The 13,693-nt window shown below is 48.3% G+C and overlaps 5 protein-coding genes across 10 annotated transcripts; 3 read left to right on the forward strand and 2 right to left on the reverse strand.

The window, feature by feature from the left end:
- Positions 1-593: 593 nt before the first annotated feature.
- FOIG_08953 (uncharacterized protein) lies at positions 594-1,932 on the reverse strand. Its single transcript, XM_031209120.1, has 4 exons — positions 1,696-1,932; positions 1,624-1,632; positions 1,348-1,570; positions 594-1,297 (listed from the first exon to the last, which is right to left on the reverse strand). Exons 1-4 carry the CDS (start codon positions 1,728-1,730, stop codon positions 986-988), a joined length of 579 nt encoding a protein of 192 aa, XP_031061157.1. The 5' UTR covers positions 1,731-1,932; the 3' UTR covers positions 594-985.
- An 88-nt stretch (positions 1,933-2,020) lies between these two features.
- FOIG_08954 (uncharacterized protein) lies at positions 2,021-4,072 on the forward strand. Its single transcript, XM_031209121.1, has 4 exons — positions 2,021-2,286; positions 2,337-2,463; positions 2,513-3,268; positions 3,319-4,072. The coding sequence occupies exons 1-4, from the start codon at positions 2,155-2,157 to the stop codon at positions 3,366-3,368; spliced, it is 1,065 nt and encodes a 354-aa protein (XP_031061158.1). The 5' UTR covers positions 2,021-2,154; the 3' UTR covers positions 3,369-4,072.
- A 407-nt stretch (positions 4,073-4,479) lies between these two features.
- On the forward strand, positions 4,480-6,816 carry FOIG_08955 (uncharacterized protein). 5 transcript variants are annotated; one of them, XM_031209123.1, is made up of 4 exons: positions 4,480-4,796; positions 4,848-5,637; positions 5,696-6,000; positions 6,051-6,816. In XM_031209123.1, exons 2-4 carry the CDS (start codon positions 4,917-4,919, stop codon positions 6,273-6,275), a joined length of 1,251 nt encoding a protein of 416 aa, XP_031061160.1. In that variant the 5' UTR covers positions 4,480-4,796; positions 4,848-4,916; the 3' UTR covers positions 6,276-6,816. The 5 variants fall into 5 exon arrangements, with proteins under 5 accessions (XP_031061160.1, XP_031061161.1, XP_031061159.1 ...); XM_031209124.1 differs by having other exon boundaries at positions 4,946-5,637; positions 6,051-6,572; XM_031209122.1 differs by having other exon boundaries at positions 4,480-5,637.
- A 523-nt stretch (positions 6,817-7,339) lies between these two features.
- FOIG_08956 (cellular nucleic acid-binding protein) lies at positions 7,340-12,915 on the forward strand. Of its 2 annotated transcripts, XM_031209128.1 has the most exons (4): positions 7,340-7,839; positions 8,691-8,809; positions 8,862-9,025; positions 9,074-12,915. In XM_031209128.1, the coding sequence occupies exons 2-4, from the start codon at positions 8,704-8,706 to the stop codon at positions 9,473-9,475; spliced, it is 672 nt and encodes a 223-aa protein (XP_031061165.1). In that variant the 5' UTR covers positions 7,340-7,839; positions 8,691-8,703; the 3' UTR covers positions 9,476-12,915. The 2 variants fall into 2 exon arrangements, with proteins under 2 accessions (XP_031061165.1, XP_031061164.1); XM_031209127.1 differs by having other exon boundaries at positions 7,816-8,809.
- On the reverse strand, positions 10,941-13,088 carry FOIG_08957 (indoleamine 2,3-dioxygenase). The gene has a single exon (XM_031209129.1). It carries the CDS (start codon positions 12,640-12,642, stop codon positions 11,179-11,181), a length of 1,464 nt encoding a protein of 487 aa, XP_031061166.1. The 5' UTR covers positions 12,643-13,088; the 3' UTR covers positions 10,941-11,178.
- Positions 13,089-13,693: the final 605 nt, after the last annotated feature.

Here is a 13,693-nt window from a genome sequence, read left to right on the forward strand (position 1 = left end):
GACCGACGCTCAAAATGTCCCCGGTCTTGAGACCTCAGGCATGATATCGGAGACAAAAAGGTAACCTCTTTGCCTCAGGCACATATGTCACCGTCATTATGGCCTGAGCCTGTACCCCCAGGGAGCAAGAAGACTTCTGACGTTCAGCCAGGGTGCCAAAATTAACTGGGCTAAAGATCTGCTAAGATTTGCCCAAACTTACCTAAATCTTTTCATCACTTAGGACAAAGGTCCTAAGTTTTCTTGCCTCCCTTAGGTACCTCCACTAACAAATCCCGTTTGACTGTCAATTGATCGTCTGTCATTTCGCGGGGATTTGACGTTATCAATCTACTAAAGCCTGCGCCTTGTGAGATGGAGCTTCAACACTTCATTGTCCGGCGGGGTTGAGATACAATCTAAATCGCGTTTGTGAATAATTGACATTGAGTTTGTGTCGTTTGCTGCTTAACTCATGATGTAGGTTTGTGGAAGCCGAGAGAAATTAAAATCAATATCCAGATGCCTCTATAGTAAATGACAGGAGGATCTGTTTGTCTTGGTGCTCTCGCTTTCATTTATTACTGCAGTTGCTCTAATAAAACAAACTTCAGCTCGCAATATACCAACTTAAACTTTCATTACCCAGAAACGAATGCAAAATGTTTCATCTTAATATTCTGGCTCTATCACTATGGCGTGAGCTCAATTAACCGGCATTTCCAGCCTAGCACGTGGCTGACAGCTGTCTTCCATGGGTATCTACACGTGCTATGATCCCAAGCCACTCTCTCAAGATTGCTAAACGAAGTTTGTTCTGTAAGAAAGTTTGCTTCCATGCCAATCGTCCTGATCGGCACAATCTCGCCGTCTATGCCGTCGACGATCATTTGGGGGCATCTCCCCCTGGATATCTAGAATTTCTCATAGCCATCCATCCATCTGTGTCCTGCAATTGTTAAATCGTCATCACATAATCACATTCATAACTCCCCTCTTACGTCTCTTAGTCATCCTCAGGGGGCAGTTCATCGTCGATGTATCGGATTAGCGATACCCTCATCTCTGTGCTGTCGTTGCCCCGCAACACGTCACTGACGAAGTGAGCTTCAACTTGCATTTGCACCATTTCCAGAGCACCTCGTAGCACTCCACACAGAATGTTGGAGTACCAAAGTTGATCTTGCGCTCGACCATCGTCAGGGAGCTCGACAAAGTCGGCCAAGGGGTTCTCTTCAAATACCAGCGAGAACTGGTCATTTTCACTTGTCCAATTCATCACTTGGGGAGTAATGTTGAGGAATATCTTGAACCCAACCTAGTTCTATCGTTAGTCATTGCCTAACGCTGCGCAGGAAGGCTCCCTACCCTGGAGATCATCTCTGCCGTCTCGCGGAAGTTGGCGCATCGCTTCATGGTGTTGGATTTGGCGAGATAGTCTTCAATAAGTCGCAGACCAATGTTGTAACCCATCTTGTCGAGTTGCTTGTTCACTTCGGCATAGTCGCTCTCGTAGTCCTTGCATAGTTGTGCGACGATAGTTCCGTAAGTCAAAGTGACGAGCTCAGCGTTGACCTTGTCGATTCGAGTTCTGTTAGTCTGTTAAAAAGCGTTTCGATGTAGGCTCAAGCGATCATCGCTTACTTCCAGATTCTAGAACCAGGTTAGTATTTGACCGTAATTTGGTGACCGAACTAGGTATCATGATGAACTTACTCCTCGCCTACGCGGGACGCTTTGTTGGCCGCCATTACTGCGCTGTAAGGAAGGGGTTGTGGAAGAGTTCAAGGACAGCGACCGAGCTCTACAATCGACAGGACGTTGGTGCGGAGTCAAAAGATCGTAGAAATGGAATAGACTCCAATATCATACGCAAACAGACCTATGTCGATGTAGCTTGAACCAGGGAGGTGAAGCAGTAGCGCCAACACCGCTCTGGAAGGTCGGTGCACGGAGGGTTGAAACACCGACCTCAGGAACAATCTTCGGCCCGGCCACCAATCAATTGCAGCAGCTCGATTTACTTTGCATGAAGCCCACCACCGTCGTCAAAAGTGAAGCAACAGGAAGCTCCAAGCTCATTTGATAGCTCCTGAACTCGACAAAAGCTGGCGCATTTGCATAATCAGCGTCGCATATAATAGTTCTTTCCTTTGATACCCTTTCAACTTCGTCATGTCCGCCGAAAAACGTCCTGCCGATGGAGATCCCAGCTCTTCTCAGTCGCTGGTGAAGCGACAGAATGTCAACTCTTCTACAGGCGCTCTTGCGCGTCTGAACGCGTCAAGCAATGCGCTGGTGCAATCTGTATGTTAAAGCCTGTTTAATTGTTGAGGTCGCTGGACTGACTGGTACAGGCGCCTAGAACAAGCGGGCTTCAAGCTCCTGTTATGGAACTATCAGGACACTCGGGCGAGATTTTTGCAGCAAAGTTCGATCCTACAGGCAACCTGATTGCTTCTGGTGGAATGGATAGATCTCTAAGTGAGCAGGGAACAATACTTCATGAACGAAAACGGACTGACTTTCGTAGTGCTTTGGAGAACCTATGGCGATTGCGAAAACTACGGAATATTAAATGGCCACCGCGGTGCCATTCTGGACTTACAATGGTCACGCGACTCGGAAATTCTATACAGCGCATCGGCTGACATGCACCTTGCGAGCTGGGATTTGACATCGGGCACACGAATCCGCAGATATGTTGGACATGAGGAGGTTATCAACACGGTGGGCATCAGCAGACGAGGAGAGGAGATACTTGTCAGTGGTAGCGACGACTCGACAATCGGAATCTGGGACCCCCGATCGAAGAACGCCGTCGACTATATCCAGACCGAATTCCCCATTACCGCCATTGCTGTATCCGAGGCTGGTAACGAGATATACGCAGGCGGCATCGACAACGATATTCGAGTATGGGACTTGCGCAAGAAGTCGGTGATATACTCGATGCTGGGCCATTCAGACACCATCACCTCATTGAGGGTTTCACCAGATTCTCAATCACTTGTCTCATACGCTATGGACTCTACAGTCCGAACATGGGATATCCGACCTTTTGCGCCAACAGAACGACACATCCGAACCTTTGACGGTGCGACAATGGGCATGGAGAAGAACCTTCTCGGAGCAAGCTGGGACTCAGAAGGCAAGAGAATTGCAGCAGCATCAGGAGATGGAACAGTCATGGTCTGGTCAAGCGAGACAGGCAAGCTCGCTTATAAGCTGCCTGGTCACAAGGGCACAGTCAACTGTGCAGAGTTCTCGCCAAACAAGGAGCCTATTCGTAAGTATTCTGCTGATCATTTTCGAGGCGGTGAACTAACAAAGTCACAGTACTTTCTGCATCGTCAGACCGCACAATGCTTCTTGGCGAGTTGAAATGAGGAGAATAAGCAATAACCCGATATTCTAATCTACTACCCGTCCGCTCCCTGACATATTGAATCACGAGATGCGCGCTCCCGTGTCAGGGCTCAGTATTTTGGTAACTCTCACGCCATTGAAGCTTGCCTTTGAGGGCGTACCAAGGGAAGCGCATCACCCTCACCATGGCTGAATAGTTTAGCCAGTAGGATGACGCAGGGAGCTTCGTGTAACTCACTCAAATATTGTCAGGGAGCATGAATATTCAATCTGGGGAAGCTCTGGAGACGGCTAGAAACGCGGATTACAGCATGTACAAAGTTCTTGAGATAACATTGGGAAGGGTGAAGGAGGCGTTTATGGCTTGTATCAAAAGATGAGACATGAGCTAGGGGCACGCATAGATGTTTATGCTATGTGTGCAAATAGTCGATTAATAGTAAGCCCTTGAAGAAACAAGCCACATCAAACACGATCAAAACTTGAGGGAGGTGTTATCTTCCAATGAAGCTAGTCGTATGTGACCCTTCCTCAGGCATTATCCAATTATGGTGAGGTTGCGGCTGCATATAGCCAGAATACTTGGGTTTCAGGTGCATACCCCTGGTTGGCTGTGAGGCGCTCCAAGCAAAGTGCGAAGTGCTTCAACACGAGACGTTCAGCTGCAACAAGACAAAAAGGCTCTGAAAGTTATAAGTTCATGATATAATTGTTGCGATTTAAGCATAACATAAAGTAATTGTGAAAATATGTGATAACATCATCTGAGCTGAAGGTCGGCGGTAGACCTCAAGAAATCAGCCGCATATCGACTAGCTTTGAAGCTGGTTACCCCTGGATAGAGCTCGGACTGGATAGTAATTTGTAGATCTCCACCTCCCACGTTTTTCCAACACGCACGGGACGTCCAATCCATCTTGCTAGAGCAACTTATCAACTGTAGCAGGTTAATTTCGTAGAAGCCAACCAAATTCGTCGCCGCAAACAGCTGTAATCACATTCTCAATCCCTGTTGTTTACCTTTTCCAACAGCTGAACATGGGCTCCTCCTTGCAGAGGGGGATATCCCTGACGCGGTTTGTCCCTTTCGGAGGACCCGTAGGCTAAGGTTTATGAACATGGGTCCTTGAACCTTTCAGTTCAATCAAGGGGTCGAAAAAGGGAACCTCGTGTGAAAACGACAAGACAAACGACGGGCCATCTGCCCACTAACATAATTAGATCATGACTGAAGCCGGGGCCATTTTCTAGTTTATCGAAACCTGACCCTCTTTTTTATTGTCTCTTGTCGCCGTCTTCGTTCGTTCCCTTTCTGCGGTTGTTGTCTCAGAAAAGTCAAGACAGGTTCTTGAACCCTTTTGTTATTTACTTTGCATATCTTGTTCCTTCTCTACTAATAATGACCGAGATGGTACAAGTTTTCATGTTGAGCGTGTAGTTTTTATATCGTATGTTCTTTTTTATGTTCTCCCGTGGACTTTGTTGAAAATTCACGATAGCGCCGCCTTAGTCGCTTGTACCTGAGTCGTAACGGATCTATATACTGCCTCGGGTGCCCCCGTCGAAATATGAACATGAACCGTTCTGACATGGAGAGGCTTCGTGCTGATCTCATACAACGATCAAGGATGGAGCGAGGTGGTAGTCCAAATGGAGGCGATGTCGACCTCGACGTCAATGTTGATGTCGAAGCTCAACACAGTATACAAGAACCTCGTTCGAGTCCTGCGCCCCTATCACGGCTGTTGAGTCGGAGAGAGCCTGCTTCAATGACGGGACAAGCTCAGCTCGCCGAAATCGAGAGCGTCAAGTCTCAAGACTCCAATACGAATCGACCTGCTGGTTCTCGAAGATTTGCCGTACCAGGGTTCCTGCGAATATGGGGACGTAACAACACCACACCACAATCCGACGATATTCGCAATGCTACAGCTTCTCCCGCACCGCTTCTACCCATCGCTGAACCTCTATCGCCGACGAGACCCGAACCTGTGGCTACACCCTCAGAATCGCATCGATCGCGACGTCAAAGACGACAACGAACCCCCCCTCAAGATCCATTGGAAGCGCATCTCTCTGAGATTCTGGGTGGATCAACTATTAGACGGCATCGAAGACGGAGGGAATATCATGAAAGAGAACGCGATCGCCATAGATCGCGAAGAAGTCACCAGCGTCATCCCAAGTTCTTCCTGGGCTGTATACCATGGGTTCGATCGAGGCGCATGAGAGCACAGATCCTGAGGTGTTTGACTTCGGGTCTGTTTCTTATAATTCTCGTCACTGTCTGTAAGTCACGACCCAATTGCGCTGTAGGCTTAAAAACTGCGATACTGATCAGTAATAGACCTCGCCCTCTCCATGACACACAAGGTCAACACGCGCGAAATGAACATCATGCTCATTCTTGTCGTCTTGTTCGCCGCCGCCTTCTTCTTCCACGGTCTTATTAGACTGTGTCTCCTAATAATAAAGAGTAATCGCGAAGCCGCTGAGCGGGCAAATCGACCTCCTCGATATCGTGCGCCTCGATATGCCGTACCTCCTGTTCCCATTCCTGTCGTTCTTGCGCAGGATGAGGAAGCTGTGGGTATGGAGAGTGAAGCGACAAAGACACAACCACCAGCCTATGGGCGATGGCGCGAGACAGTGGTATGTATCTAGCCTGTAACTTTTGACTGGATGACGCTAACAATTTCCAGCGAGTTGATCCAGATCGTTTGTTCTGGCAGCGCAATGAGGCCGTGGACCTTTCTCAAATAAGACCTAATACTCGAGCTGGTCCCAGGCCACCGTCGTATGTGTCTGAGGATGGTATATCATATGTAGTCGAGGCACAACCTCGATCAACAGCACCAACAACTGAAGTGCCACTACCAACACATCCATCAGAGCTTGGTAGAGTGGCTAGGGTACCAACCGAGTAGGAGTCATTAAGGGACAATTTCACAGCGCATAATAGCGAGCAATATGCATGGTTTATATGAAAGCGAAAACACATTTGAAGACCTAGAGCCTCTCAGAGGCATTGTTAAATTCAGCGTACATGAGTATCTGCAGTATTGATATCACATATTAGCGTAGTTTTACATAGTATTGCCGTTGAGAGGAAATTAGAGGTTTAGCCTATGAGATACCGGATAGGAAAAGCAATATTACAGACTTGTCCTTAGCTGAAGTTGCTTGTGCTGGTCTATTGGTAATTAGAGACCCAGTCGCAGTGATACTCAACAGGTGGTGGTAGCTCAATCTTGCGATCAGGTTATCCCTCTCGTTTGAGCAGGGAGTAATTATCTCGCGGCGAGTCTCGGAAGAAGCGTGGAGTTGACATGGCCAGGGTTTGACATCACGCGGTTATATCCCCTGCCAACTGCAGCTGCGCCAGGAAATCAGAACTTCCCAAAAGAAGGGTTCAGCCAAATTTCAGCTTTGAACAAAGACTGTATTAGAGATGACATTCTTTTGAAGCCATCAGCATCCTGGGTTTACATGATAGGCCAGTTGGAGAATTAAGGTTGCTTGACTGTATCACGTGAACACCTTAAAGTGAATCAGTGCTTCATCAATTCGCTTGGCAGGCACAGCATGGGAAACCATCCTTCCTCCCTTATGAACGACTCCCCTTCTTTCCTAAAGCAGAGAGGTTCGAGTTGAGGTGTGAAGGGGAAAGGTTAGTCCTGATTGGAGCGTGGACTCGACCCCAGTTAGTGGCTTCTCTGCCCTTTGTCCTTTTAGTTCAGCGCGTTTAGAGCGTGTGAGGGTGAGCGAGGGTGAAGGGAGATTTTTCAGTTGACTGAATTCATGAGAATAAGTTGTTCTTTGACAGTGACTGAGTTATGCTTGAGCTACTTCATCTGATGTGTATAATCACAAATCACGCTCCGCAGTTACTCAGAGCTCAGGGTTCAGTGACTGTTACACAGCTTATCCATTCCACCGAGGCAATTCAATACCAACTCCATTTCCCCTCCCCCTCCCTCTTAGTCCAAAAGTCCTCTTGGCTACTCCTACTTCAGTTGCGTCGCTGAGTGAGCCTGAGTCGAGGTCGCCCCCTCCCCACATCCCAACATCCACAATCATCATAATGGATCCTGTTTCCGTTCTGATTCGACTCGTTTGTGGGTGGTAACTTGAGTTAGGCCTCGTTAGTGTCAGTCTCGGGGGTCGGGGTTATCCAGTCGTATGGTGAAGAAATGGCAGGCAGTGTGTCATTCGCTCCTTGCGTTGTGTGTGCCCGCGGTTGCTCCCCTCATTTTGAAAATTTTTTAATCGAAAAATTATTCCGATTTTCCCATTCCATTTAGGACAAAACAAAGAACCATACATAACAAATACAATTTCTCTTGGTGTTGAAGTACCCTTTTTCGGTGTCTCAATACCTACCTATTCATATTTTTGTTCTACAAAATCCACTTATTGGATCATCGTTATTTTTTACTTTTCCGTTTCCTTACTCTACCTACCCATCAAGCTCCCTCCGAGTCCATAAAGGTATGTTGATGCTAAAAGCGTGGTTTTTTGCGCTGCGTTGCTGCATTGCGGTTTTTGGTTTTGTGCTGCTGCTGTGTGTTGCTGCCCCTCCTTTGCGCGACAACAACGCCCATATTCGAGACGCCTCGCCTATCACAAATATCGAAATACTTTTGGCCCCCGTTCTCGAATTTATCGAATACATTATCAATATCGACTTTTTATTGCGATTCGAATCTCGTTCCTCGCTCTCAGATCCGTTGATGCAAGAAATCCCTCGTTTGAAGCTTCGGCCTCACAACAACCCACTTCCAAAAGGCTTCCGTATTTGGCCTCCGTGTACGACCCGATATTTCGGCGCAAGCTCCGGTCTTCAACGGTCCGCGTCCGAACTATATTGTTGTATATCTCCCGGTTCTCTCGATAGCTCTGATCTTGGTGTTGCCCCTCGGCATACTCGAAGTGCGGGGTTGACGATCTGGGATTGTCAAAGCTTATCATATGACAATACCAACTGGACAATCACATTATCCTAACCTTCAACATCGGAACCGAGTTAAACAAGACCTATGGTAGCCTCAACAACATCTGCGCGACTACGAAGTTCATGCCGACTTGGAATGCCCCTCGTGAGGCCGTTGACCTTGGGTCTCATACCTTGCAAGGACGTATTCGACCTCAACCAATGAACATGCTATCATTTCATATTGGACCAAAGATACGATGGAACATGCCGTTGCGATGTACCCTGGAGTTGCGACGAAGTATCCATACTGGCGACTAGACGACAACAGATATACAGCAGCAGCAGCAGCACCACAATGCACAACTGAACGTTGTGTTAAATACTGTTACTAACTTAATTGATTTAGACCTATCTTCAAAATGTCTTCCCTCTCTCGACGTGCTTGCTACAAGTGTGGCAATGTTGGCCACTACGCTGAGGTCTGCTCTTCTGCTGAGCGTCTCTGCTACAACTGCAAGCAGCCCGGTACGTGCCACTGATATGTCTGTCAAGACAGACTTGATCTAATTTACAAAAGGCCACGAGTCCAACGGATGCCCTCTTCCCCGAACCACTGAGGCCAAGCAGTGCTACCACTGCCAGGGTCTTGGTCACGTCCAGGCTGACTGCCCTACCCTCCGCCTGAGCGGCACTGGCACCAGCGGCCGCTGCTACAACTGTGGCCAGCCCGGTCACCTTGCTGTATGTGATGATGTTATCTGAATAATGAAACATAACTGACTGTAGTAGCGCGCCTGCCCCAACCCTGTTGGTCCTACTATGGGCCGTGGTGCTCCCATGGGTCGTGGTGGCTTCCCCGGTGGCTACGGCCGTGGTGGTTTCGCTGGTGGTCCTCGCCCTGCCACTTGCTACAAGTGTGGTGGTCCCAACCACTTTGCTCGTGATTGCCAGGCTCAGGCCATGAAGTGCTATGCCTGCGGCAAGCTCGGTCACATCTCTCGGGACTGCACTGCTCCTAACGGCGGTCCTCTCAACACTGCTGGCAAGACTTGCTACCAGTGCGGTGAGGCTGGACACATCTCTCGTGACTGCCCTCAGAAGAACGCTCCCGGTGTTGGCGAGATTCCTCAGGAGGTTGATATTGGCAGCGTTCCTGCTCCTCCCGTTGCTTCTATCGCTCCCGTGGCCTAAACAAATACTGGAGTTAGCTGTTGGTGTATGCCCTTGGTGGCGTATGTCCCAACAGCGGTCCAGAACGTCGGTCTGGGATAGCCGACACCTTTGCTTTTTAACAGTTGTTCTTTTTGATGCCGACACGTGAACATATCACTACATCCTTACTCTCGAATTATTTCTTTGTTTTGGTTCTTGTTCTTTGATCCGAAGCATGCATTTGCCAGCATCTCTTGTCTGGCCTCGACTTGCATGGCATTTTCGGTCCGTCCGAATTCATCTTTGAACCTCTTTTTTATCTTTCACTTGAGCAATGCCACATTGTTCCAGCGGTTGCACATAGCCGATACAGCATTGTTGCTATTACGACCCGCGAGGAAATGCCGGTACTTGGCAAGGAAAGATTTCTAGCAACGAATTTCCTTTTTCCAGCATTCACCTAGACTTGTTTGCATAGATCCTTGGTTACTAGGGGGTCTCTGAACGGTTTCTCCGTTATCTGGCACCTTTCCTCAGATACAACTTTGGATCATTCACCCAAGGACTACTACTACGATTTGAACGACAGACGCTGTCACGTGGCTCTTAACGACTTTCGAAAATTACGGCACCCTGCGAAGGATATACCCCGCGAGGCGATGTGTTGGTTGTTGAGCTCGGAAAAGAAAAGCGCAGAGACTCAGGCTTTGACCAGTGAAGATGTCCCCGCTAGGATGCGGGTGAGATTAAGCCTCGGGAGAGCTTGTGTTGTCGCCTGGCGGCAGAAAAGACCAGTGGATGCGTGCGTGAGAGTGGTGGGCTGAAGGCCAGATGATTAATGATCATAGGGGATAGGATGCTATTTCTTGTGGGCAACGGACTTCTGATTGCAATGACGCATGAGGGATTCGTTCGATGCGGAAGATGGCATCCTACAGAACGGCAAACAAACAGACAAGCAACACAGTTTGTGAGGATAGAAGCTTTTTGAAGTACTGAGGCTTCCTTACTGATGGCTGTTTGCTTGTGCTCATTGTTTCGGCGTGGCTGATGGATGAGGAGGGGAGGCTGCAGTGGTGGTTAGTGACAGACGCGCAAGATGCGGCGAGAAGAGTTGTAAATGATTTGATACGCACCCATAACCCCCAATGAAGCGAAGTGGCATCAGCAAAGCAGAATGTGTGTGGCGAGATGTGTTGATGACTGAAGATTGTATTGTATGAGCATGAGCATGAGCATGAGCATGAGTATGACGACTGGCGTTATGTTTATCACGGCAATGCCCTTGTATTGGTACATGGGACAAGAGCATAATGTCTCGGCGTTTGGGATCATTATTTTGGACGGTTGGTACACGAGTATGTATAACTCAGTAACTAATCCTGTCAGAGTCAGGCCTCGGCAGGTTGTTTTTGTTAGGTATGGTATAAGGTATATTGATCTGACAACGATCAGAGGTATAGGCATCAAAGGACAAATTTATCGAAGGCACGGAACAGCAACACTGGTAAGGCTAATTTGAAGGGAAATTGTCCTTCTATTTAACATTGCTCAAGATTATGAGCATATTTCAACTTAATAGCAAAAAAGCGATTGCAGTATCACTGTAGTATTGTTCATCTATTCCCAACGCTTGCAATGAGTTGATCATATGCATTTACCATGAATTATCCAATTACTCCCTTACCCAACCCATCTAATTTACCCATCAATCATCATTTTCCTTGGTGTGAAGTCCTCCTCTAATACTGGCAAATACCACCAATCTCATCATCCATAGTCCACGACCCAGCAAGACCTTTAATCTCCACATCCTCCATCAGACTAACATCGTCCTGCAACGTCTTCCCCAAGAAGAAATCATTCCTCCCCTCCGTCTGCATCTTCCTCTTCATAAACCGCCTCGTCCACTCCTCAACCGCCGGCTCGCCCGTCTCATCCCTCGCCTGCTTCAAGAACGGAATGAGAGCCGTACCGCCCGTGCCCTTCTGGTTCTCCTTGTTCTTGCGCGATGCGACTGCGAGGTTGAGCTTGTTGCGGGTCACTTCGGGACTGCGGGAGCGGCTGCGCGCGCGGACTTGTTTGGAGGGGTTGATGATGTAGCGTGTAACGATGGCGATGTGCTTGTCGCGGAAGGCGCTTAGCATGGCGAGACAGGCGTCGTAGGCGAGGCAGAGTTGTTTGTCTGAGTGGTGAGATTCGACGTATTCGCGGATGTTGGCGACGTTGGATACGTCGTTGAGGAAGCGGGCGTGAGGACCGGGCATGTAGCGTCTCATCTCCATGATGAAGTTGTGTCGGTTCGCAGCACGGCCTCGATCGGTGTCTGAAGAAGGATCGCGAGACTCGCCTGTTGGACGATGCTCGATTCCAAGAATTATATCGAAGAATTGGATCAGACTGCTCTGAGCGTTGCTGCCACCGCTGTATTGTCGATATTCCTCAGTGCCGGTGCCATCTTCGTAAATAACGCCATTGGGGAGGCCAGCCTCTGCCATGTTCTTGCTTCCAGCAAGGAAAGGTCTAATTCGGTGATAAAAGATAGTAGGATCACAACTCTCGTGCATCCTCTGAAGAATATTCGTCAAGTCTGTGAGACGCTCTGCGAAAGTGCGCAGACAGCGCGTAACAGCAGCACTGTCTCCATGACGAGCAGCAGCAATAGCCGTCAACATCAAAGGAATGATCGGCGCACCACGAGCCTCAATAGCCACTGAAACAAGGTAGAACCACGATTCATCAAGAGCTCCAGTATATGTGTTCAAAGTGGCGAGGTTCTCGAGATTATCGATATCCTCATCAACAAAGAGGGGTTTAAAGTTCCATAAACAAACAGCCGCATACGTGGCAACAGGTGGTACTTCCAGATGATCAGAGATCTCCAATAAAGGAACAGAGATAGATGCTGGAAGCCTATCTGAGGGTGAATCACCACCCCAGATATATCCATGGGCCATGAAGCCTAGTAGCGAATAGGCACGTCGCCACTCAGCGTCATGTTCAAGACCGATTGTCGACAGGACTGGCAATCTGTCGATAACACCGCGTAGCCTACGGCTGAGAATAAGAGCCTGGAGGTTTGCGGCGATGGCTTCCCATTTGTTGTAGTATGGATCCGGAAGACGGGTCAAGGGAAGAGTATCCGGGAGGAAGCCATGGGTTGGGGAGATGCCGTACTCGGCTAGGACTGGAATAGAGGGAAGCATTTTAGATGAAGATTCCCTCTAGAAGTTGTTGAGAGTTGTGAAGAGGAGAAGCCACAGGCTGAAACAGAGAATCAGCAGATGCGAAAGATCCGTGTTCCGGGAACCGGAGACGGAATAGTGGGGCCGCTCCGGGAGGATCAGATCAGAGAAGAAGATTTAACAACGTGCTTCGAAAACTCTGGGGTAGTTGAAGCCAAGGCCGGTAGTTGTGAAATAATGGATATGATGGAGAAATAAAGAAAGAACCAGCTTAAAAAATTCCGGGGATAGAGGATAGACTATGAGGGTCGTAAATGACTCTTCCTATGTTTTCTCGTGCTAGTTTCTGCGGCGAAACGGTCGAGCAGAGAGCATGATTGGCTGATTCGGATGAGTGGACAGTTGCGAAAAGAAAATGGAACCACCATAAAGGGTTCTAGACGCCACATTGATGCAGAAAAGGGTTTAATTAGCGCGCATAATGTGTTTTTTTTTCCCTGTGGTGACTTATAAATGCCATAGAGGTTGCGGATGGACCGGGTTGTCTGCGGACGTGAAGCCGGATTTGACTCCGTCTTCGGCGGATGTGATGATGAATATGGTACTTGGATTTGTAATTTACATTTACATGTGATATTTGGTGGTTTGGGAGTCTGGGGCATTGTAACGTTGATGGGAGGGCATTATTAATTGATGTGATTGCGAAGGGTGTTGTTGAGTTAGAGTTGAGTCTCTGAATGGTTGATTTTTGTTACCCTACAGCTGAGAGGGAAATGTCTCGGTTTTATTTCCGGGGCGATGATCATATAGCTAATCCTCTATCTAATGACATCTTACCCTGTTGGTGGTTGAGTCACCAACGGCTAAGTGGTTATTTTCTCAAATATGTTTCAGACGTGTTGGTGGGGAGCGACAGGCAGATGGCTTCAACCACCCAAAACTCAATCGCGGTGAGACTGAGGCTTTCCAGATCATGGCTCCTTTGACGCAGCCTTCTTGGCCTCGTGCAAGAAGAAATTGAATTGAACAACGTAATCTCAAAGAGTACCAGATACCAGAGTCCCCCCCCCCC

The sequence above is a fragment of the Fusarium odoratissimum genome (genome assembly GCF_000260195.1).
Source record: "Fusarium odoratissimum NRRL 54006 unplaced genomic scaffold supercont1.14, whole genome shotgun sequence".
NCBI lineage: Eukaryota > Fungi > Ascomycota > Sordariomycetes > Hypocreales > Nectriaceae > Fusarium > Fusarium odoratissimum.